This window comes from Pelodiscus sinensis, chromosome 20 (assembly GCF_052426305.1).
Source record: "Pelodiscus sinensis isolate ZL-2025 chromosome 20, ASM5242630v1, whole genome shotgun sequence".
Taxonomy (NCBI): Eukaryota; Metazoa; Chordata; order Testudines; family Trionychidae; genus Pelodiscus; species Pelodiscus sinensis.
Window position 1 is genome coordinate 18,360,909 of NC_143071.1, and position 24,956 is coordinate 18,385,864.

The 24,956-nt window shown below is 43.1% G+C and overlaps 2 protein-coding genes across 2 annotated transcripts in view; both read right to left on the reverse strand.

Moving 5' to 3' along the window:
- The window catches only part of JPT1 (Jupiter microtubule associated homolog 1), a 34,292-nt gene extending 29,613 nt beyond the window's left edge, over window positions 1-4,679 (reverse strand). Inside the window, exon 1 of the mRNA XM_025178164.3 lies at window positions 1,268-4,679. Within this exon, the coding sequence (XP_025033949.2) occupies window positions 1,268-1,269 (2 nt within the window). The 5' untranslated portion in view covers window positions 1,270-4,679. The remainder of the gene's footprint in view (window positions 1-1,267) is intronic.
- A 148-nt stretch (window positions 4,680-4,827) lies between these two features.
- Window positions 4,828-14,186, reverse strand: SUMO2 (small ubiquitin like modifier 2). Its single transcript, XM_006136420.5, has 4 exons — window positions 14,041-14,186; window positions 11,892-12,023; window positions 7,903-7,974; window positions 4,828-5,463 (listed from the first exon to the last, which is right to left on the reverse strand). Exons 1-4 carry the CDS (start codon window positions 14,059-14,061, stop codon window positions 5,401-5,403), a joined length of 288 nt encoding a protein of 95 aa, XP_006136482.1. The 5' UTR covers window positions 14,062-14,186; the 3' UTR covers window positions 4,828-5,400.
- Between the last annotated feature and the right edge of the window lie 10,770 nt (window positions 14,187-24,956).

A 24,956-nucleotide genomic window follows, 5' to 3' on the forward strand; every position in this document is an offset into this window, starting at 1 on the left:
TGTTCTCCTTAACTTCTGAGGATAAAACAAGAAGCAGTGACTTAAAATGCATCCAGGCAATTTAGGTTGGACATTAAGAAAAACTTCTTAAGTATCAGGACAATTAAGTACGGAAGTAAATTGCCTAAGGAGATGGTGAAATCATCACTGGAGATTTTTAAAGAGCAGGTTAGAGAAACACCTGTCAAAGAAACAAAGAAAACTGCCATGGGTGCAGGGGGCTGGACTAGAGGACCTCGAGGTCCCTTCCAGGTTTACAAGTCTATGACTTCACCTGTCCTTTAGTCCTCTAGTCCTGGTTCTCCAACTGGGTCAGCTTCATTTTACTTTTCTTCTGGGGGTGGGGTAACAGTTCCATCCCTTCCCTGGGTCTGTCTAAACTGTCCTCTCTCAGGGCACAGCCAATTCTTCAGTGACTGTTGTTGCAAGGGGACCCACTTCTCCAGGCCCCAACTCAGAAATTCTCTAAGTAAGAGAATAACTAAATTTCCCTGGGCCACTTCCCCATAGCCTTTATCTTTTCTGAGTCCCAGCAGCCACTCAGAAATACCTTCCCTGCTCCCCTGGTTCCTGGCTGCACCTCCTGCAGACAGACAGGAGTCCCTTCCTTATTCCTTTGGCCCTTCTCCTGCAGCCAACCAGAACCACCTTTTACTTCCCCAATGTCTACCTACAGACTGAACTCATGTGAGCTCTGAAGCTCCTTTCATATGGACCTGCTGAGCCCTACGGAGTCTTTCCTGAATGGCTTCAACCCATGTAGCCACTTTGGGGAGCTTGAAGGATCTTTTTACTGCCATTTTCTGGGGCAAGGAGTGGCAGGGAGGAGGCCTAAGAGCCTGGGTCCACCCAAGTCACACTGGCTCACTTTAGATAAAGCACAATAATAATTGCATATAGAAAGTATTAGAGTAAAACATGATTCAATGTGAAAGCATTGTAAAAATGATTTTAAATTATACTTTGTTTTATTGTTCCAGAATAGCCCATTACGTGAGGGGATACAGACATGTATGGAGAAGAGGCCACAATCTTGAATTCTATCTTACAAAATCTCCCATTTTTATGTTCATTTTAGATTTAAAATATAAAAATTAAAGGATGACCACTTTCCTTTTAGTCTGAAAACAAACAGCTAGAGCCTTAGAAATCCACTCATTTCTGATTGGTTGAAGCTAGAGTCAGTTCTCTTGGCTAATCATAAAATATTTTTGCATTAATGGTCACAATATAATCAGCATCCATCAGAAAAATTGACACTACTTACATTATGCTGGCTAGGCCGTATGAGTAACAAAATGAAGTTACGGAAAATAATATTCTTGCAAGAGGAGTATCTGCTTTGAGCCTAGCTATCTTTTGCCAAGGTGTTTATTTTATATCAGTATCTTCACTGTGACTTTGTACAGCTTGCAGCATCAGACCATGCTATATTTTATTTCCATTAATTGATTTAATCACCTTTTTATTTGAAAGCCAATTTGAGTAAATGTAAAAAAGATACTCTTCTTGAAGTATCTCTTTGCACCCTAGAAGTTATTAGCTACTCAGCATGTTTGATTTCAGAACATTCTGATGTCAAGCATGTCATAATACTTTGCATTTCTAGAACCTCTTTCACATGAACATCTTAAAGTGTTTAACAAACATTAATCCTCAAACCACTGGCTAGATGGATATATATTATAATCCTAATTTTGAAGTTGGAGAAACTAAGGCACAGAAAAGGTAAGGCCAGCATTTTCAAACTTGAGTTCCTAAAGATGGACACTTAAATCTATAATTCAAGGCCTGAATAAAACTGCCTGATCTTCAGTATTAAGTACCCAGAGCTCCCATTGAAGACAGCTGGATTTCTAAAACTCAAGCCACTTTTCTTTAGGGTCCATATATATTGATGTAAATCTATAATTGTAGGCACTCACATTTGAAAATGATAGTACAGGCTATTTGCCCAAAGACAAGACTTTATCTGAACTCAGAGAAGAGTCCTGGCTACTAGTGCCCCATTTTAATGCCTAGATTACACTTTTTTATTAACAGAACAGATATGGAAAAATAAGTCTCAGGGTGTCCAAAATATTATTTGAAGGGATGGCCATGATTTGTGAAAGACCAGTAAAATTAAACTGCATCTTAGTGAGGATCTAATGAGTTTGTTGCATTAGCATTTTTGTATTAAAGGTCATGTGGTCCCTATTGTATTTAGCTAGTATGCATTACCTGTGGCATTTATATTCATTATGGGCCTATTCATATCCTCATTAAGAAAACTCAGTTTTCACCTTTTTTTTTTTTAAAGTGCTGAACCTTTGTCCTGATCCACATTGGAAGTAAAACCAAGTTCAGATGAACCTGTTCCTGACACCTATCAGCAGCAATAGGTCATTTTTCTAATGAAGATGACATCGTGCAGACACACTCAGACCGTAGGAAGCAGAACTCAACAGCAAACCTCTAAGCACTTAGTGCTGGCAGTCTTCAGAGGAAGGATCAACTTAAGTCACAGGGATACGAATGGCAAGAACATACCAGGACAAAGGTCCAAAGGACTAGTTTTTGGGCTTTAAAAAGATTTGGTATGCTACCCCTGCTACATTTTATATGTTGGAATGAGTAAGTGCCTTCTAGTAATCAGTTTGCTAGATTAGTTGAAAGAAAAGTCTCTGAAAAATTTGGGGACAAAAATGGTTTTGGTTGTCAAACATTTTAAGGCAATAGGAGCTTGTACCCATAGTCATCTTCCAGTACTATTGAAGGCAGCTGTTAGCCTGAAAGTGTCTCCTTAATCTAAAAGCAACAACAGCTAGAAAATCAGGTACTAGACACAAAGGAATTGAGGTTAACTGATTGCAGCTTTTGTTTTAATATGTTGAAATCCTTCTGCAAGGACCTAACATAAAATTACTAGGGATATTCTTAAAGCTGCAGCACCTGACATTGCTACAGATTATATTTTTTCACTCTTTTGGACAGGGAAACTTTTGTAAATAAGGTATAAACCCAATTTAAATGGTCTGATTTCTTTAAAAAAATCATACAGCTCCCCATGATGTTGACAGGAATTCAATGAGGTTAGTGACAAATGAAGCACCATTGTACTTCTGTATGAGGTTAAAGGATTCCTTACCACTTTTGAAAACATATGGGTGCTCCCTGCCTGTCTTTTTTACTCCTATTCCCTTAAGGGAGAAGGAACAAGACTGAAAATGCACCTGGCAGTTTTCAGACTAACTGTAGGTAAGAGTGATCAAAAAATTAAATGAGAACTCGTCCTCTATTTTCAGAAGCTGAAGCAAGTTAAAACAGATTTTTCCAAAGTTTTGGCATAATACCATGCAGCTGAAAGAATTTGAGATTTGGAGTGGGTTTTCAGAAATCTCAGGCTGGAGAAGTCTTTCCTAGCCAGGTTGAATGACAGAACATCTGAAGACCAAGGGGAAAGTATTCTCAGAATCCCACCCAGGACTCTGATTTTCGATCTTAATTTTCCTTCACTGAACTTTTTTAAAAAAGGAATCACCTGTGGATCTAGATAGAGAAATATCTGCAACGAAGAGCAATGTCATCTCCCCAGAACAGTGTGATTTTGAAGTGCAGTCCAGAACAATTGCATGCTGAGGAAGAAAATACTCTGCTAAATTTTAAGAAATCCCTAATTCTAGTAACGGGGGAACATGCAGTGGCCTACAACAGGAGACTAATACTCCTGGATATTTATTTGAAAGTTACCACAAAATACAGGCATATTCTGTTAATTTATTCTACCCAGAAGTTTAAGGTGGCTAACGTGTTACTAGGTGATATGAGAAAACACCATTCAGTCATTTAACTTTCTTAAAGCATAGAAGCCATAATCTACCATGCAAGAATCATTTTGACTGACATTTCATTTGCTAGGGCAGGAGGAATAGGGAATCACTCTTAAAAAAAAAACACACACAACACCCACAACTCTTGGAGCACTTGCAAAAGGTGGTCATGAAAAAGCAGGGCTTTACTTTCTACTTCCTTTATGCATTAAGTACTTGTGAGTAGCTGAAAGCATTAGGAGATTCCAAGTGACATAGAACAAACAAGAAAACCAAACAAGAATATTCTACTCAGACAGTGAGGGGAGGAAGTAATAGAGAGATCTTAGCGGCTTTTCACTAAAGTCTTGATTACAGCTCCACTCCATTGTATCCCTCTTGTTTTGTACTCTTCTTGATATGAATCAGGATTTAAATGGGGCCTGAACTCTTCTTCTTTCATCCTATAACACAGCATAGCGTCGAAGCAGGGTTTGAACCTTCTTTACAATACCTGAATGTGTCCATCTACAAAGTCTGATCTACTTTCTGTACAGTACTTCATGGATTCTGACCTTAGCATTCCAAAATATATCTCCCCTAATCCACATTAATGTAAACCGAACACTCTTCCTCTCAATCTCCCAATCTGTAAAATGGGAACTGTATTTATTTGCTTACCACATAGGGTGTGTCTGTTCTACTCCTGGGAGAAAGTCTCCCACTATGGGTAGACAAATTTGCACTAGCAGAGTTGTGCACTTAAAAATAGCAATGTGGATGCTGCATCTCAGGCTGACCCCAAGTGGCTAGTCTGAGTCTCTGCCAGGGCTACAACATCCATGCTGCTATTTTCAGTGTGTTAGCTCATGCCCCACTAGTGCAAGTGGGTTGGAAAATTTACTCCCAGCTACAGTGCAGTCATTACCCACAGAGGTGTAGATGTTTGAGGATTAAAGTTTGTACACTGGTAGAGAGATATAAAGAACTACAAGTGCTAAGTATTACCACTATGCAGAAAAATTGAGAAAACTGATTATTTTAAACAAGAAGTTTATTTAAACAACAAGACGCTTTACTTGAAGGGAAACTATCTAGGATCAATGTTTTTTGGAGTAATTTACCCCTACTTAGACAGAGATTGCTCTACATGTAACAGCTACGTACAAAAAAGTTATAAAATCGTCCTTGGTTTTACAATGATAAAAGAAAAACATTGAAATTATCCAATCAAACAAAGTATGCAATGTTTTTGTTTGTCAACAGTGAGAGCAAAATAACTTACTGGAATATAAAGATAAAAGTTGAAGGAGCATGCCACAATGGAGAAAAGGGGTATTTTCACAGAACCAGGCTTTTTTTCCCCACCCCATCTCCATTCCATGTTGATCAAAACATACCATTGGCCATTTAGTTAAAAAAAATATGCATTGTGTCTGTGCACATACACCAGATACTTTATGTACAATAGAAGGAAGAGGAAAAAAGAGAAGAGAAAAAACTATACTGCAGTAGTCAGGATGTGGCTGAACCAAGTCTCATTTTTCTAATTGTGAATGTGTTGTCTGTGGGAGCACAGTTTTGGAGAGAAAAGTAGCAGGTTCTCTTTTTAGTAGACTCCTCCTGTCTGCTGCTGGAACACATCAATTGTATCTTCATCCTCCATTTCCAACTGTATCAGAAAGAAAGAACTGCTTTCAACTCAGCTGAGTAAATATTAGACATATTCGAAATGTCTTAATTTCACATCTTCACATATCTCTTACCACAATTTTAAATGAGCAGAAAAAAAAAATCCCAAATGTATGCATTCACTCTGCTTTATAGGAACATGAAACTTTAAGAGTGATATAAAGAACAGTGGATAATTGACTAAAACAAAATTAAGATCCATGACTATATTGATATGCTCTAAGGGCTTCACAGACAACTCTGTTGCCTACTACATTAGACCATTTCACTCACATCCACCCTCCTCCCCGCCTCCATTCCACTTTGTGATTGTTCAAATGCACAGCATTTTAAGTGGCTTAAGTTACAGTATTTAAAAAAAAAAAAAAAAAAAAAAAAAACACCAAACCAAACCAAACCAAACCCACCACACACACACAATGTTCAAAGTCAATAAGAAAATGGGATACTAGTTACTAGATACAAAGAATTTGACTATAAAGAGTTTCTAGACATGTTGTATGGCCAATGTAACAAACAGTACCAGAGTACAACATGCCCTATTACTAGAGCTGTGTTTGCTATAACACACTGCAACCTCCATACCACAGGGCTACGTCTACACTGGCCCCTTTTCCGGAAGGGGCATGTAAATTTCACGAGTCGTCGTAGGGAAATCCGCGGGGGATTTAAATATCCCCCGCGGCATTTAAATAAAAATGTCCGCCGCTTTTTTCCGGCTTTTAAAAAAGCCGGAAAAGAGCGTCTAGACTGGCCCCGATCCTCCGGAAAAAGTGCCCTTTTCCGGAGGCTCTTATTCTTACTTCAAAGTAAGAATAAGAGCCTCCGGAAAAGGGCACTTTTTCCGGAGGATCGGGGCCAGTCTAGACGCTCTTTTCCGGCTTTTTTAAAAGCCGGAAAAAAGCGGCGGACATTTTTATTTAAATGCCGCGGGGGATATTTAAATCCCCCGCGGATTTCCCTACGACGACTCGTGAAATTTACATGCCCCTTCCGGAAAAGGGGCCAGTGTAGACGTAGCCCAGGTGTTCTTGTATTGGGGACACCTGAACACTGGCAAGGGGAGGCAGCAGCAACTTTGTGCATTGCCACTCCCCTCCCCACCCACCCACACACCTGGGGGAACTGCAGCATAAGGACATGCTCTGCTGGAGGCTTTTGTCCACTACTCCCATAACAGCAGGGGGTGGTGTCTGCGAGCGACAAGGAATGCAGAGCACCAGGTAAGCACTGCACCCCTATCTCCCTCACACCTTCCCTGGCCTGGCAAAATCTTTAATTCAGCAAACCCTGTTTCCCAGGGTTGCTAGATTAAAGAGGTTCAAGAGTACAAGTCTTGCAAGTGGCACTCTGTGTTGGCATACTGCCTTTTCCCCTATAAAAGATCTCATGTGCTTTGTAAGGGCTCCAGATGTTATGCTTAAACAAGTACATTTACACTGCAAAGAAAGGTCCACTGTGGTATGTCTAATAGACCATGTCCACAGTGCATTGGTGCTGCTACATCACAGTAATGCTCCTGGTGAAGTTAAGAGTGTGATTCTGCACCTGTTGTAAGTCCACAGTGTTTTACGGTTTTTAATAAACCGATTTAGCTTTCATAGCATGCATGGTGTACAAATGGCATATGATTTTGATTCTCTGCATTTCAGGCTTAACCAGAAGTTTAAATTTCAACAGCTAGGGTGACATTCTTTGAAGCACAAGTCTGGAAACAACAGCCCAATGACAGCACTGACAAAATTGCAAAGTCCCTTATTTATCATGGGATGGCATGCTGAAAGAATACACTTTAATCAACATGCAATTCAGGGGCCTACTACACAAAACACTCCAGAAAGACATTCTTGGGTATCACCAGCAATCACTGCCAAAATGAACCAGCATCCTACATTGCTGGTCTGATTTTTGTTTTTAAACTTACATACTTCAACCATCTCAATGCACAATACTTGGTAACTTTACATACTGAGATCCTAACTTCACATTAACTATACTAAACAATTTTCAAATTATAGTATAGTATACCGTTCTACAGAGCCATCAACTGGCAGGCCTGTCAGTATGCTAACACTAATATTATTATTTGAAAGAGAACTTCAATACTTACCTGCCAGGATTAACAACCCACCACAACCATTGTAATCCATAAAGTAATATCCTTACAGGGCTTGGCATCAGTAGAAGCTGTACATCATCTTATCTGGCACTGTGGTGGTATAAATTTAATATTCTAGATGCAGAATATAGTGTTATACTTGTCCCAACATTTCTGAATTAGTTACTGTAAAAGTCCGAAGTTATACCAATGGTCAAGTTCCATTACTTAAGCATGGATAGTTATATGGATGTTGCTCTTTAGCAGTAGTATAAGACACAACCATTAACTCCTGCAGCAATCTTTAAATATAATTTTTACCTGTGCAGGTGTATCTGTTTCATTGATTGGCTGCCCATCGAACCGGAACCTGATTTGCCTCATTGACAAACCCTTGCACAAAGAGAAATAAGTCACATGTTAAAATACTGCATAGCTCCAGTTACAAGAGGTCAATCAACCCAAACTGATGCCATAATCCCCTTGCTCACCTCCTGTACAATTCAGAATTTGAGAATTCAGAATTTGTACAATTGTGCTCCTTTGAATTACAAATTGCACAATGTTTAGTTTCTAAAAAGATGCATCATTGCTCCTACTAACGGAACATTAAATAGTGTACTAGAAATCCCATCAAGCCCTGAAGGATAGAAGGCACTGAAAAAAATTACAAGAATTTTAAATAATTAATTTGGAGGAAAGTTAGAAGTAACACTTTGGATGGCAAGTGTCACAGGTGAAGTAACATCCCTGCTCAAATATGCAGCACAGCTCTATTTCACTGTCTCCAAAAGCAGCAATATTCTACAAAATATTTTATTTTCCTCATGTAAAGCTCACATCAATCTGGCAGTCTGAAATGATTCAAGAAGTAGCTGATTAATGCCAAAAGTAATCATTCAAGGCTATAGTATTTTAAACTTCCAGCATCTAATGGTGATATCAAGTCTAACCTCCATATTGAATTTAAGGCACACACAAGATGAAATTACAGAACGTGGATGATCAAGAACACAAAGATGAGAAACAAGCAGTCATCTACCTTTGTAGGGTATCTACCAAGATAAGATAACATAGAATTTTCTTTAAAACTTTTTCTTTTAATTCTCACTAAAATCATTTGGTGACCCTTTCCATTTTCAAAATACTATCTCATTCTCACATGGGCTGATGGAAATGTTCCTACACTAGTAAAACGCGTTCTGTCAGTGCCCAGGTCTATGTAGAGCAGATATAGTCCAAATTAGTTGTCCCTCCGTAAGAGCATCTGAATTTAAGATATAAGCCTGTGGCTGACCAAGCAGTTAGTAAAGTGGTTCCACAACTATCCGCTACACAAAGGAATTAGGTTCAAGCCCCAGTGTTGAAGGACTGAGTGACTGATGCATATAGGCAGCTCTCCCAGCCCTTGGGATGAAGCAACTGATGCTGATAGCCTCTTCAGGAAATTAGTTACTAAAGTAGAGTATTTGACGGGAAGAACTTAACAAGAGGGGGAAACTGAAGGCGCCACCCAAGAGAAAAACAACATACAAGATCCACAACATTAGAGAATGTTATTTTGTAGTGGTTCCTGGCAATTTTGTATGGACTGCAAGTGAGACCTGACAGAAAAGTGTGTATTTGAGAACTCCACTCTCACAAAAATATGGATTCTTCTGCACTTCAATGTACTAGAACAATTTCCAGTAATACATTCTTCCCAGAAACAATGATCCTCAATAACCTTGATCTCCTGAAACTATATCTGAAGACTATTTAGTTTCATTTTAGACCAATTATATACCCTACATGACTTCTACTGTAAAGCTGGCTAGGTCTCTGCATTGCCTACCTTTTGTCTTTCTTCAATATGCATGAAGTCATTTTGCTTCAACTTCATGTTTCTTAGCCAAACTTTTCAAGCTTGGGAGTCTACAAATAGTTCTGATTTTTAGAAGTGCTAACCATTCACAGTCCTCAAGGACTTTAGATGGAATCTACAGAATCTCCTATGAAAAATGCTTATTTAAATGGGTATCTATCTTTAGGCCTTCAAGTTTGAACATTTTTGCCGTTGACCTGTGAACCCTTTAAAATGGTTGCTTACCTCATTTCCTATTTTAACTGGATTTTGGATGTTAATTTATTCAAAATCTGGTTTCTGCTCATTGCAAAAATTGCCTAAATCCTTACACTCATCCTGCCTTATTTAAAGACATATGAACTCAGCAAGCTCAGTAACTTACTCAAGATAATAATGAGCCATTGGCAGGGCTAGAAAATGTCTCAGACGCCACCATCACTAATTCATAGTCATAACACCTATTGGGTAAGGAATGGGCATGCATGGTACTCCTGCCCTTAATATGGGACTGTAGTGAATGTATGCATCATTCAAAATTATCTCTGATTCTGACTGTCAAGTGCAGATGTCATTCAAACAATCACTCTCACCATGATGAAAACCTGTTGAATTCCTTCTGCATTATACCTAGGTTTCCTTTGGCTCCCTAGATTAGCTCAAAGCCAGACATGGAGAAAGGTAAATTGTAAGCATCGTTAATTACAACGTATATCAATCATACAACTAAAGCATAACTTAAATGATCTTATTGTATAAATCCCTTGAAATATACCCCATCTTAGTCAGAGAAGGACAGAATTATTAGACCCAAGCGTGGCCTACACATTTTTTGTGCCAATGAATCTATTTTAGGCAGAAGTCTAATTTTTACTGAAATAGTTATACTGGCACAACATCCAATAGTTATACTGGCACAACGACGTCTAGACTATGACAAAGTTCCAATTTCACTTTCAAAAGCAGAGCTTTCGAAAGTAAAAGTAGTCGGGATGCATCCCCCCCCCGGGCAAACCTCCCCTCTTTTTTGAAAAGCCATGGAAACCTCATTTTTTTGAGGAAGAGCGGTTTTTCAAAGGGGAGGAGGGGGGTTTGCTGGGGAAAAAAACGCGTCCTGACTACTTTCACTTTCGAAAGCAGATCCGAAGAACCTATGCAAATTCCCACAGAATTTGCATATCCTCTTTCTGAACTTCGGTGTAGTCTAAACATAGCCCCAACGTGCATAGAATTAGAGAGCTATAAAGGTTCTAGTTAGTATTGTTAAAAATCAGTACAGTTTGAGATCGTAGATTAACTTGATACCGAAAACAAGTTTTTTAGAGAAGAGACTTTTTAAAAATACATTCTTGAGAAACTTATGGACCAAGTGTCAGACAACTTCTTCCACAACTATAGAAAAAAAAGTCAGTAAGTTTTCCTAAAATAAGATGATGTTTCAAGCTCTGACTGTTCAACTCATCAAAAAAATAAGTTATCTGGCATCACTCTTTACTTTTGCAACTACTGTTTGAGAACTCCTTTTTTCCCCAATATCTATTTGCAAGTTATGGAAGGTATCTATTTGCATGATATCGGAAAACATGTTTACTCAGATGAGTTAATTAATCCACTAAACAACAAAAGGAATGTCTACACTGCATGCTTATTTCAAAATAAGCTATTCCAGAATAGTTATTCCAAAATAGTTTATTTTGAAATAGCATGTGTGCACTGCAGGAAAGCCTCAAAATTAGTTTGAGGCATCCTAACATAATGTAGACGTGCTAGCTCGATTTAGAGCCCCAGGAGGCACTGGGAAGGAATAACTTAGACTAGCCCTGGTGAGGGGCTATTTTGAAATAGGTGTTATTCCTCATAGAATGAAGTTTACAGATTTCTGAATATGCTGTCCATTATTTTCAAAATTATTTCAAAATAATGGAATGACTGTATATATGCTCACATTGTTATTTCAGAATAATGATAGTTATTAGTAATGGTGCAGTGTAGATGCACATACAATTAGAAAAATGAAACTGATCATGAAGCCCACATTTTCTTTCCAAGCCCACTCCCATACAGTTTTACATTTCAAAGAAATCTATGACCAGCCATTGACACTTTCTATTTCTGTACAGTAAAACTAAGCCCAAAAATCAGAAATCTGAGAACAAACAACAATTACAAAGGTACTTATCCCTGTTCAGCTTCCTAACCACATTTCTTTCTACCCTACTCTCTGTGTTTTGGGGAAAGAAGGGAGTAGAAATATTAAAGTTGCACTCCAACAACAGGGGACTATGAAACAGACGAACATAACTTAACTTTATTCTCTTTCTCTCAGTCTATTTACCAACAAATGCTCAAAGCAGTACATAGTCTTCTATCTGATTGGTTTTGCTAAATATGTAAAACATTTATTGTCCTCATCCATCTTACTTAAGATGACCCCTCCTATAGACATTGATCCCTTTTAGTGCCTCACCTGTCGTTCACAATAGGCTTTCATGAGTTTACTAAGTGGTGTGTGCCTCTTTATCTTAAACTGCACCACAGACCCATCTTGCCCTGCCACCTTCAGATTAATGTGGTCATTGTTTTCAGTCTTCACTCCTTCCTGTTCAGGGGAAAAAAGAAAGGATAGGAATGATTGTAAAAAAAGCATGAAATACATTAACATTTTACCATGTAGCAACAGTTTATTACAGAAGAGCAAAAGTACCTTACAAGCTTCACACTTTATTTCATAATTCAAAGTAAGTGTCTTTCAATTTTCCTAGTATGAAACTCTTCCTAATTTGGAAATGCAAAACCTCTTTCTATAGCATTGAAAGGAATAAATTCTGTCAAGATCTACTGAAATTAATTAGTACACACAATGGTGATGGAAGAAAAACTTAAAAGGAACACAGACACATACTAACTGCATTACTGAAAAAATTCTCCAAAGGGCTAAAGAATTAAGAATACTGTTGTCACATGCTCATATACAACAATACATTTCATCCTTATAAAGCAAACTAAATTTACATTTAGGATTGTAATCTCAAATATCCTATAAAATCCCACCCCTCCTCACTTTATTTCAATTTAGCCAAGTGAAGCAAATTCTGCAATTTTCAGAAAGTTTAACTTGAATGCCACGGATCTTAAAAGGAAGCAAGTTCAGATCTTGCATCTTGTTAGACTTTCATGAATCTATTAACGTGCCTAACACCTGAAATCAGCAGCTTTATTCAGTTTATTTCTATCTCTTTAAAAAAATTTGAAACTTACACTTCAAACCCCCTAAAAAATGCACACGAGCCACACTAATAATGCAAAAGCGATTTCAGATTTTTAATTTCATACCCTGCTAGATTCTAAAGGCCAGAAGGGTCTATAGTGATCATCTAGTTCAGCCTCCTGTACAGAGGCAACGAAATATCCCCAAAATAATTTCTAGATCTTATCTTTTAGAAAAAAAATCCAATCTCCATTTAAAAATTGTCAATGATGGAGAATCCACCTTGACCTTTGATAAATTGTTCCAATGGAACAATTACTCTAACTATTCTCACCCTTAACAGTGTATGCCTTAATTTCAAATAATTTGGGAGTGGGGTGGAGCACTCTTTAATGCAGAACATAAACCACCCAATGCAGATGACACCCTAGTCAGTTCAAACTAAGCATCTCTCCTTCGGATATAGACAGTTCTCTGAGCTTTGCTTCATTAAAAAGGCGATACCAGAGGCACCCAGCACAGGGGTCTGTGTTCCAACTTCACTTTATACCACACTGTGGGGTCAAGACCTCCTAATTCTAGCCACTGTGAAGCTTGAATAAGATTTCAGAAGACAACAAGGTACAGAGGGGTCAGGTATCCGTGTGACAGATATCCCTGCAAACGAGGGTGGGCAGGGGGGGAAGAGGAATGAAACACAGTCTGCTGCCTAGAGAAAGCTACAATCAGAGCCCTGGAGGGAAGGGAGAACGGGTCCTTTAAATGGGAGAGGCTTTTTGGCGCCTTCAAACTCCATTTAAAATGAAAACGCAACAGCAGGGAATCACAGGCTGCTCCATGCTGCTCCCCTCCCCTGCCAGGCCGCTCAGAGCTTCGGGAGACCCGCCCAGGGCAGGGGGCGCTGGGCAGCAGGAGGCACAAAAGAGCGGGGGCGTGAGCCACCTCCCTGCCCTCCCCAGCAGGCTGGCACCGCCGAGCTATTTCAGGGTCCCCCTCCCCGGGGAGAGCCGCGAATGGCCCCAGCTCAGGGTAGGTGCGAGATGCTGCAAAGCCTGGCCGCGGCCCGGGGGGGAGGGGGGAATCCAGCCCCTCCGGGAGGCGGGGGCCGCAGCCGCGGCGTAGGCCTGCCTCCCTGAGACAGGGGAAGCAGCACAGGCCCGGTTCACCCCGCTGCGGCCCTTGGGGATCCCCTGGCACAGAGCCAGCTCCACCACCGCGGGAGAGAGCCGGCCCGGGCCGGGCGGCCCTGCGGGGGCCGAGGACCAAAGCGCGACGGCGGCCAGGCCTGGTGCGGAGGGGGGAGGAAAATGGCGCGCAGAGCCGGCGCGGCAGAGCCAGGGCTGCTGCCCTGCCAGGCCGCGGCCGGGCCCGGCCCCTCTTTGCCCTAGACCGGGGATTTCTCCCTCACCTTGGGCTTTTCGTCGGCCATGGCGAGTCAGCAGGGTCCGGGCCTCTCCGAGCGCTTCACAAAGGGGGGAGAAAGACCGAGCGAGGCGGAGAGAGAGAGAGAGGGGGAGGCTGGGGTGAGCGCGCACGCACTGCCGCGGGGCCGCGCCTTACCCTGCGTGCGCGCGCCCGCGCCGCCCCCTAGCCCTGGCCCCATTGGGTCCGGCCGCCGGGAGCGCGCTGATCCGTTACATAACACGGCCGAGAGGAGGAGCGTGCGCGCGCACGGGCATCTCACAGCCCTGCGTGCGCGCCCCCCAACCCGCCGGGCGCAACGGGCTGTGCCGTGCCCGAGCCGAGTGTATTGTCCTCTCAAAATGGCCGTCGGTCTGTAGCTGCGGCCTCCATTTGCCCAGGTGCCCTGCCACACACTCCTGTACCCTCCCACAGCAGCCTTCCCTAGCCTTGGGCTCTGTGCATGTCTGGCCCTAGATATGCACCCTGGGGCCAATTCAACCCCTCCTCTACAGTCCCTTCTGGGTCACAGACCTGACATCACTCCAAGGGTCACCGCTCCCCTCACATCCCCTTCCTGGGCCTGCTTCAAATGTGCCTCCACCCAGCAGCCTACCCCCCATTTTTAGCGTGGCCCTCATACACTGCCATGTATCTCCTACTCCCTTAAGGTTCTCAATTCTTCCTCCTCCTCCTAACTCTTTACTCAGTCCTCTGTATGTCCCTTTGTCAACTTACCCGTGGCCCTCTATGCCCCTCAGATACATCTGTACATACATAGGTACATTAATGCTGCTCTAAGCTAAAGTCACCCCCTTGTGCCTCTACCCTATAACTCACATAGGTCTAGTCTACACTTAAAACCTTATGGCTATGTCTAGACTGGCCAGTTTTTCTAGAAAATCAGCCGCTTTTCCGGGAAAATCTTGCCAGCTGCCTACACTGGCTGCTTGAATTTCCGCAAAAGCACTGACTTCCTACTGTAAGAAATCCACTTTTTGCGGAAATACTATGCTACTCCCGTTCGGGCAAAAGTCACTTTTGCGCAAAAGGGCCAGTGTAGATAGCTGAGATTTGTTTTGCGCAAAAGCGCGTCTAGATTGGCCACGGACACTTTTCCGCAAAAAGTGCTTTTGCAGACAAGCGTCCGTGCCAATCTAGACGCTCTTTTCTGAAAATGCTTTTAACAGGAAACTTTTCTGGAAAATTATGCCAGTCTAAACATAGCCTTTAGTTATAATTAGTGCTTCAGTGTAGCCAGTGTTTAACTCAGTGATGGGCAACCTGCAGTCCATTTAGGTTTTGCGCATTTGCGCAAGAGGGCTTTTGCCCGAACGGGAGCAGCATAGCATTTCCGCAAGAACACTGACAATCTTACATGAAATCATCAGTGTTCTTGCAGAAATTCAAGCAGCCAGTGTAGACAGCTAGCAAGTCGCTTTTGCGGAAAAACTTGCTAGTCTAGACGCAGCCTTAGAGTCTGCTGAGATTGTCGGGTCACTCGTGGGGTTAAATGTTTTGTTTAATTGGTTAGCTGCCACAGGCAGGGGGCTGCTCTGGCTGGGTCCACTATGGCTGGGGGTGGAGGGGGGGAGGTCCAACCTGCCAGGCCAGTTAATCTGTTACTCTGTAAGCAGGCCACTAAGCCCACAATTTACTGAGTAATCGGTTAACCTCTTACATTCCTACCACTCACTAGCCTAGGTTGCTCCTCACTTAGACCAAAATGAGTATTCTCACAGGGGGACAGGTATTCCACCTCTCCAAGAGCCATTAACAATTAGCAGAACAATTTTTCCATCAAACTGATTTTGGTTATAGCAGGGGTTCGGTTGCTACAGCTACATTTCCCAGAAGTGTGGATTTTTCACATCCCTGGGAAACACAGGTATACCAACATAAAAGCCTAATCTAGATTACATTTTGTACACTACTTTGTGGTTATAATGCTTTCATCCTTCCCATTTACTCATATTATTCCACCACACCTACACACTATGTAGCAAAGTCCCTACATATCATTACATTGATCCTCTTAAAACTCTGTGTCTCACTTTCCTAATGCTAATGAAGGGTTCGGTAATCGGTACATTATATAAAGTGTTTATAAGAAGCTAGTTCAGTTCTGAAGGACAACTCTCCCACCTGAAGGAATGCCGTACTGGATTTCCTCTCAAGAAATTTCTACTTTCAAGTTTTAATAGCCTCAGCTAAAATCATAGGGTCTGTCCTTTATGTACACTCAGACAAAATCTGACAAGTTGGAAATAATTTCAAAAGTTTATTTTTCAGATCCTTGAACTGGGGAAGAATGTGATAGCTACTTTGAAAAAATCACTTAATAAAAGATATACTGGAACTAACTCAGAGCATTCTATTGTAAATATCATTGATTATTTGATCTTTTAAAGTAATTGTTGCCACAATTAAAAAATATCTAGAGATATTCAGGTGTTTCTAATCCAGCTACACATCAAAGAACCAATGATGTGGTATCAATAAATTTTGCTAGACCTAAAGGACTCATACTGAAAGTTGTTACAAATGCCATATGGAAATTCATCCAAGAATTTATCAAGGTTCTGGGGAACACCCATAGATTTGATATTAGCACATGTGAGACTTTCTGTGGAAAGTCTCAGGCTGTTGAATTGGTTCCATCAAAACTGTTTTTGAGCTTTACAATTTAGGTATTGCTAATGCAACTGTGTCCATCATATCCACTTGCTGTTTTTAAACACATACTTGGCTATGAAGTAAAAAACAAAATATGTACATTTTAATACATAAAATGCACTGCCCACAAACATTAGCAGATATATAATGACAAAAATTGCACAGATTAAAACATGTCATTGCACAACTTGAGAACTTAGTCACCAATAAAGCTCAACCTTCCTTTTAGATCTTCCCAATATTATTTCACCATGAAAGCTGCTCCACTTTTTCCTTGTCTTTTGACATGTATTTTCCCTAACACCAGTCCCCTTCTCAAAACCCAAAGTTAGCCTTATAAAAGGTTGGCTGGAAACAATCTTCATATCCAATAATGTTCAGGGTTATCGAGACATTGAACCTTCATACTATCCTGGGTCTAAGAGTTGGAGGAAATCACAGGGTGTCAAACCTACAAGATGAGCATGGCCTATGGATTCACATACTAGAAATGTTAAATATCAGTTAATTGAATAGTCGATTAACCTCATGAATTCTTATAGATTAGTCAACTATTCTATAGTTCCCAAGGGTGGGGCCGGCGCTGGCAGCCAGTGTGCTCCAATCCCACTCCCAGGGAGCCCCTGCACCTCACACTGCTGCCTCTCTACCAGAGGTAGCAGTGCAGGGTGCCAGGCAGGAACTGGTCCACAAGGGGAGCCAGTTTAAAAACCAGCTCCCTTCGCAGACCAGCTGCCTGCCATTCCACACTGCAGCAGCCCCTATCCACGGATGGGCTCTGAGCTTCCAGACCCAGTGCAAACTGGAACTGAGCTGGGCTGCCTGCCCGCCTGATTCCCAATATACTTTAAATGCATAGCTGCAGTGGAGGTAGGTCCCAGACCTGGTGCAAGCTGGGACTACCATGCTGCTGGCCAGCCTGCTAAAAAAATTACTGCCTAGAGTGGGGGGTAGAGGAGAGGGAAGGAAAGGAGGAAATGCATGTAGTCTATAGCATTAACCTATAAGCTTTTGCTTATCGCTTAATCAATTAGACTATTACATCCCTATCACATGATCTGTGGATAGGGTTGCCAGGTGTCTGGTGTTGTACCGGACAGTCCGGTATTTGTTCGCTCTGGTAAAAAAAATCAGAAAATACCGGACATTGCAATGTCCGATATTTTCTGATTTTTCCAGCTGTGCACCAGACAGAAGCCTGGCGTGGGCAGGAGGGGGGAGCCGCTGGTAGTCCCAGCTGGGAGGTGGGGTCGCAATTGCTGCTGGGAGCCCTCAGTTGGTTGAGTGTGAGGAGAAGTCTCCTCCTTGCTCATGTGTCACCGGGAGCCTGCGTGGGACAGACAGCAAGGATCCAGGTCAGTCCCACCCCGGCCAGTTCTCCCCCACTTCCCCTCTGGATCTTCCCCAGCCAGCCCCCCTGCAGCTCCCCCAGCTCTGCTTCCTGCCAGCCTGTTCCTCTTCCTGATCTCCCCCGGGCAGCACTGCTGCACCATCCCCTCCCCCCCCCCCCCCCGCCAGCTCTGACTTTGTAATGTACAAAGTGTGCTTCTTGCGCAAATACTTTCACACTCCCACTCAGGAAAAAGCCCTCTTGTGCAAGAATACTTGCTCAGAGGGCCACTGTAGACAGGGAAGAATGGTTTTGCGCAAAAAAGCCCCGATAGCCATTTTAGCTATCTGGGCTTTTTTGCGCAAAATCACGTCTAGACCGGCCACAGCTGATTCGAACCAGGGATTCGGACTAGCATGCCGGGCGAGATCTTGCTAATGAAGTGCGAGATATTTAAGTCCCTGCTTCATTAGCAGTTTCGGTCGCCTACATTTGCATCCCCAGTCCGAACTAGGGAGCAAATGTAGATGTACCCATAGAGACGTTTAGATGGAACGTTTAGATGGAAAGAGAAGAGAACCTGAAATGCCATGTTCCCAAGTCAGCCTGGTGAGGTGGACAAAGGCTAGTAATATTTTGAAGCACCCAGCCATCTGTTGTCCCACTGGTCATCAATGAAGACCACCAGAGACTGCCGTTATGTAAAATGTTTCTTTGAGCCCTCTCACAAGAAGTTGTAATAGCGATCATAGAGCTGGAAGAGACCTCAGGAGGTCATCAAGTCCAGCCCCCTGCCCAAGGCAGGACCAATCCCAACTAAATTAACTCAGCCAGGGCCCTGTCAAGCCAAGACTTAAAAACCTCTAGGGATGGAGATTCCACCACCTCCCTAGGTAACCCATTCCAGAGCTTCACCACCCTCCTAGTGAAATAGTTTTTCCTAATGTCCAACCTAGATCTCTCCAACTGTAACTTGAGACCACTGCCCCTTGTTCTGCCATCCATCACTACTATAAACAACCTTTCTCCATCCTCTTTGGAACCTCCCTTCAGGAAATTGAAGGCTGCTATCAAATCCCCCTCACTCTTCTCTTCTGAAGACTAAACAAACCCAAATCCCTCAGTCTCTCCTCATAGGTCATGCACTCCAGCCTCCTAATCATTTTGGTCGCCCTCTGCTGGACCCTCTCCAAAGTGTCCACCTCCTTTCTATAGTGAAGAGCCCAGAACTGGACACAATACTCCAGGTATGGCCTCACCAGAGCCAAATAAAAGGGAATAATCACTTCTCTAGAGCTGCTGGCAGTGCTCCTCCTAATACAACCTAATATGCCATTAGCCTCCTTGGCTACAAGGGCACACTGTTGACTCATCCACTGTAATCCCCAGGTCCTTTTCTGCAGAACTGCTACTTAGCCATTCAGTCCCCAGCCTATAACAATAATTGGGATTCTTCCATCCCAAGTGCAGGACTCTACACTTGTCCTTGTTGAACCTCATCAGATTCTTTTGGCCATAGCTGATGGTCATCTGTCTAGGTCACTCCCATGGTCATCTGTCTAGGTCACTCTGGACCCTATCCCTGCCCTCCAGCATATCTACCTCTCCATCTTAGTGTCATTTGCAAATCTGTTGAGTGCAATCTATCCCCTCATCTAGGTCAATAATAAAAATATTGAACAAAACCAGCCCTAGAACCGATCCTTGGGGCACTCCGCTAGAAACTGACCACCAGCCTGACATTGAGCCATTGATCACTACCCGTTGGGCTCAACAATCTAGCCAGCTTTCTATCCATCTTACAAGTCCATTTATCCAATCCATACTCCCTTAACTTGCTGGCAAGAATATTGTGGAGACCATATCAAAAGCTTTGCTGAAGTCAAGGTATACCACATCCACTGACTTGCCCATAGCCACAGAGCCAGTTACCTCATCATAGAAGCTAATCAGATTGGTCAGGCATGACTTTCCCTTGGTGAATCCATGTTGACTATTCCTGAACACTTTCCCTTCTTCCAAGTGCCTCAAAATGGATTCCTTGAGGATCCCCTCCATGATTTTTCCAGGGACTGAGGTAAGGCTAACTGGTCTCTAGTTCCCTGGATTGTCCTCCTTCCCTTTTTAAAAGATGGGCACTACATTTGCATTTTTCCAGTCATCCGGGATCTCTCCTGATCTCCACGAGTTTTCAAAGATAATGGCCAAAGGCTCCACAATGACATTTGACAACTCCTTCAGTACTCTCAGGTGCATTAAATCTGGACCCATGGATTTGTGTACGTTTAGCTTCTCTAAATAGTTCCTAACTTGTTCTTTCCCCACCAAGGGTTGTCCACCTCCTTCCCATACTGCATTGCCTAGTGCATTTATCTGGGAGCATTTGTCCGTGAAGACAGGGGCAAAGAAAGCATTGAGTACTTCAGCTTTTCCCACATCTGTCACATGAGGTTACCTCCCTCATCCAGTAAAGGCCCCACCCCCTCTCTGGTCACCCTTTTATTGCTAACATGCCTGTAGAAACCTCTCATTACCCTTCACATCCCTTGCCAACTGCAATTCCAATTGTGCTTTCGCCTTTTTGATAACTCCCCTGCATTCTCAAGCAATATTTATACTCCTCCCTAGTCATCTGTCCAAGTTTCCACTTCTTGTAAGCTTCCTTTTTGTGTTTAAGCTCACCATGGATGTCTCCAGTAAGCCAATGGGGTCACCTACCATATTTGCTTTTCTTGCTCTGCATCAGGATGGTTTCTTCCCATGCCTTTAATAAGGCTTCTTGAAAATACTGCCAGCTTTCCTGGACTCCTTTCCCCTTCATGTAAGCATCCCAGGGAATCCTGCCCATCAGTTCTCTGAGGGAGTCAAAGTCTGCTCTTTTGAAGTCCAGGGTGTGTATTTTGCTACTCTTTCTTCCTTTGGTCAGGATCTTGAAGTCTACCATCTCATGATCACTGCTTCCCAGCTTGTCACCCACCTCTACTTCCCCTACTTGTTCCTCCCTGTTTGTGAGCAGCAGGTCAAGCTGCACATGGCCCCTGGTCAGTTCCTTCAGAACTTGTACCAAGATATCCCCAACATTCTCCAAAAACTTCTTGGATTGTCTGAACTGCTGTATTGGTCTCCCAACAGATGTCAGGGTGATTAAAGTCACCCATGAGAACCAGGGCCTGCCATCTGGAAGCTTCTCTCAGTTGTCCAAAGAAAGCTTCATCTACCTGATCCAGCAGTCTATAGCAGACACCACCCACAACATCACCCGTCACTTCCACCTCTAAATTTAACCTATAGACTCTCGACAGTCTTTTCTCCCTCTAAGTACTGGAGCTCCGAGCAATCATATTGCTCTTACATACAATAGAACTCCTCCTTTTCTCCCCCGCCTGTTCTTCCTGAACAGTTTAGCATGACTGGAGCACTGTCATGGAAGGGTATAGTCATCCCACCTTATCTCTGTGATTCCAATCAAATCATAGTTCTTTGAGTGGGCCAGGGCTTCTAATTCTTCTTGTTTGTTTTCCAGGTTTCTCGCATTGGTGTACAAAAACCTTAACCAGCTGATCGCCTTGCTTTCTCCATCTAAAAGAGGGGTCCTCCTTTGTTGCTCGTTCCTCCTTGTGATTCTTCCCAGTGTCCGACTTCCTCACTTACCTCAGGGCTTTGGTCACAGTCTCCCAATGAACCTAGTTTAAAGCCCTCCTCACTAGATTTGCAAGCGTACCCATGAAGATGCTCTTTCCTCTCTTGGTTAGGTGGATCCCATCTCTTCCTAACAATCCTTGTGCCCAGAACAGAGTCCCATGGTCTAAGAAACCAAAGCCCTCTCTGACACCACCTGTGCAACCACACATTTACTTCCTCAATTTGATGATCCCTACCCGGACCTTTTCCTTCAACTGGGAGGATGGAGGAGAACACAACTTGCACTTCAAATTCCTTTATCCTTCTTCCCAGCACTACATAATCTGCTGTGACCCGCTCAAAGTCATTCTTGGCCATATTGTTAGTTCCTACATGGAGAAGCAGGAATGGGTAGCGATCCGAATGTTTAATCACTTTCGGAAGACTCTTGGTCACATCCTGAATGCAAGCTCCCAGTAAGCAGCACACTTCTCGAGATTGCAGGTCTGGACGACAGATGGATGACTCAGTCCTCCTTAGGAGGGAGTCCCCAACCACCACCACCTGTTTTCTTTTGGGGGTGGTAGTCGTGGAACCCCCATCCCTCGGACGAGGCATCCCATGCCTTCTGGTAGATGGTGTTCTCTTCTAATTTCTTCCCTGAGAGATCCCTGCCAAAGCATTATCCACCGCAGTGCTGTGAAGAAAGCCTGAAAGCAGTTACTTAGCCAACTCAGGTATCCCCCATTCCTGTAGAGGTTTCTCCTTCTAGAGATGACATGGTGCCAGTTTTCTTCCTTGTCCTGTACTGCCCTGACTGGCTCTTCAGCCTGCTGTGCCTGCAGGATTAAATGCTGCCTTCTATCAAGGAAGTCTTCATCCTTTCTGATAGAATGTAGGGTTGATACCTAGGCTTCAAGTCCTCTAATTTTTTCTTCTAAAATGGTGACCAGCTTGCACTTAGAGCAGATGAAATCCATTCTTTCTTCCGGGAGGAAGACTAACATGGCACATGCTGTGCAGGTAACAACAGCAGACCTATCACCATCCATACCTGCCTTCCTTCTGAGAGTATCCTCAGATGTTATTAAATGCCTCCTTGAAGGGCAGGAGAGAGAAAAGAAAAAAAATTCAAGGAAAAGAGCACTAAACACTATGGGGGTCTCCTAGGGTGAATTCCCAGGCCAACTCCCAGGTTGGCTGCTGCTCTCTGCATTTGCTCTGGCTGCCTTTTTAAGAAGGCTGAGGCTAGGCCTGTCTCAAAGCCTTGCCTCTGATGCAATCAACCCCTGAAGGCCCACCAGAGCTTAGGAAGTTTTGATAATAGTTTAGTGAAAAGATTTTTTAAGAACGGTAAGATTTTTTTTTTCCAAACTCCCTCTCAACTCCCTGTTATCAGCCCCTGTTATGATCATAAATGGGGAGGCCCGTCCATAGTACAGGGTAGCAAGGGATGGAGGACTACACTCTACCTTAGAATCATAGAACCATAGAGCTGAAAGAGACCTCAGAAGGTCAAGTCCAGCCCCCCACTCTAGGCAGGACCAATCCCAACTAAATCAACCCAGCCAGGGCTTTGTCAAGCCGAGTCTTAAACACCTCTAGGGATGCAGACTCCACTCCTTCCCTAGGTAACCCATTCCAGTACTTCACTATCCTCCTAGTGAAATAGTTTTTCCTAATATCCAACCTGGACCTCTCCCACCACAACTTGAGACCATTGCTCCTTGTTCTGCCATCTGTCACTACTGAGAACAGCCTCCATTCTCTTTGGAACCTCCCTTCAGGAAGTTGAAGGCTGCTATCAAATTCCCCCTCACTCTTCTCTTCTGCAGACTAAACAGACCCAACTCCCTCAGCCTCTCCTCAAAAGTAATGCGCTCCAGCCCCCTAATCATTTTGGTTGCCCTCCGCTGGACCCTCTCCAATGCGTCCACATCCTTTTTGTAGTGGGGGGCCCAGAACTGGACACAGTACTCCAGATGTGGCCTCACCAAAGTCGAATAAAGGGGAATAATGACATCTCTGGATCTGCTGGCAATACTCCTCTCAATGCAACCTAATATGCCATTAGCCTTCTTGGCTACAAGGGCACACTGTTGACTCATATCCAGCTTCTCATCCACTGTAACCCCCAGGTCCTCTTCTGCAGAACTACTAAACTGGTTGGTCCCCAGCTTGTAACTATGCTTGGGATTCTTCTGTCCCAAGTGCAGGACTCTCCACTTCTCCTTGTTGAACCTCATCAGATTTCTTGTAGCCCAATCCTCCAATTTGTCTAAGTCACTCTGGACCCTATCTCTGCCCTCAAGCATATCTACCTCTCCCCCTAGCTTAGGATCATCCGCAAACTTGCTGAGGCTGCAATCCATCCCCTCACCCAGGTCATTAATAAAGATATTGAACAAAACCGGTCCTAAAACCAAAGCTTGGGGCACTCCACTAGAAACCGAACACCATCCGGACATCGAGCCGTTGATCACTACCCGCTGGGCCCGGACTTCTAGCCATCTTTCTATCCATCTTACCATCCATTTAGCCAATCTACATTCCCTTAACTTGCTGTCAAGAATATTGTAGGAGTCCATATCAAAAGCCTTGCTAAAGTCAAGGTACATCACATCCACTGACTTTCCCACATCCACAGAGCCAGTTACCTCTTCATAGAAGCTAATCAGATTGGTCAGACACGACTTGCCCTTTGTGAATCCATGCTGACTATTCCTAACCACTTTCCTCTCTTCCAAGTGCTTCAAATGGATTCCTTAAGGATCCTTTCCGTGATTTTTCCAGGAACCGAGGTAAGACTGACTGGCCTATAGTTCTCTGGATCGTCCTTCTTCCCTTTTTTGAAGATGGGCCCTACAATTGCCTTTTTCCAATCATCCATGATTTCTCCCAACCTCCATGACTTTTCAAAGATAATGGCCAAAGGCTCCTCAATGACATTTGCCAACTCCCTCAGTACCCTCAGATGCATTAACTCCGGACCCATGGATCTGAGTACATTTAGCTTTTCTAAATAGTTCCTAACCTGTTTTTTACCCACCACGGGCTGTCCATCTTCATCCCATCTTGCATCACTTAGCGCATTAGTCTGGGAGCCCACCTTGTCTGCAAATACAGAGGCAAAGAAAGCATTGAGTACTTCAGCTTTCCCTTCATCATCTGTCACTTAACACTCAGAGACTCAAATACCTATATCTGTGTGCAGAATTTACCACCTACAGCATGAATCCAGGTATGGAGCAGGTTAAGCAGTTGCTCCATTACACCAATGTATGCCATCATCCCCA

Coding starts and splice junctions, on each gene's coding strand:
- SUMO2 (XM_006136420.5), bottom strand. CDS start 14,061: ATGGCCGACGAAAAGCCCAAG. Junction 12,024..14,040: donor TGGCCGACGAAAAGCCCAAG/GTGAGGGAGAAA, acceptor TCCCCTGAACAG/GAAGGAGTGAAGACTGAAAA. Junction 5,464..7,902: donor AAACAGATACACCTGCACAG/GTAAAAATTATA, acceptor TTTCTGATACAG/TTGGAAATGGAGGATGAAGA.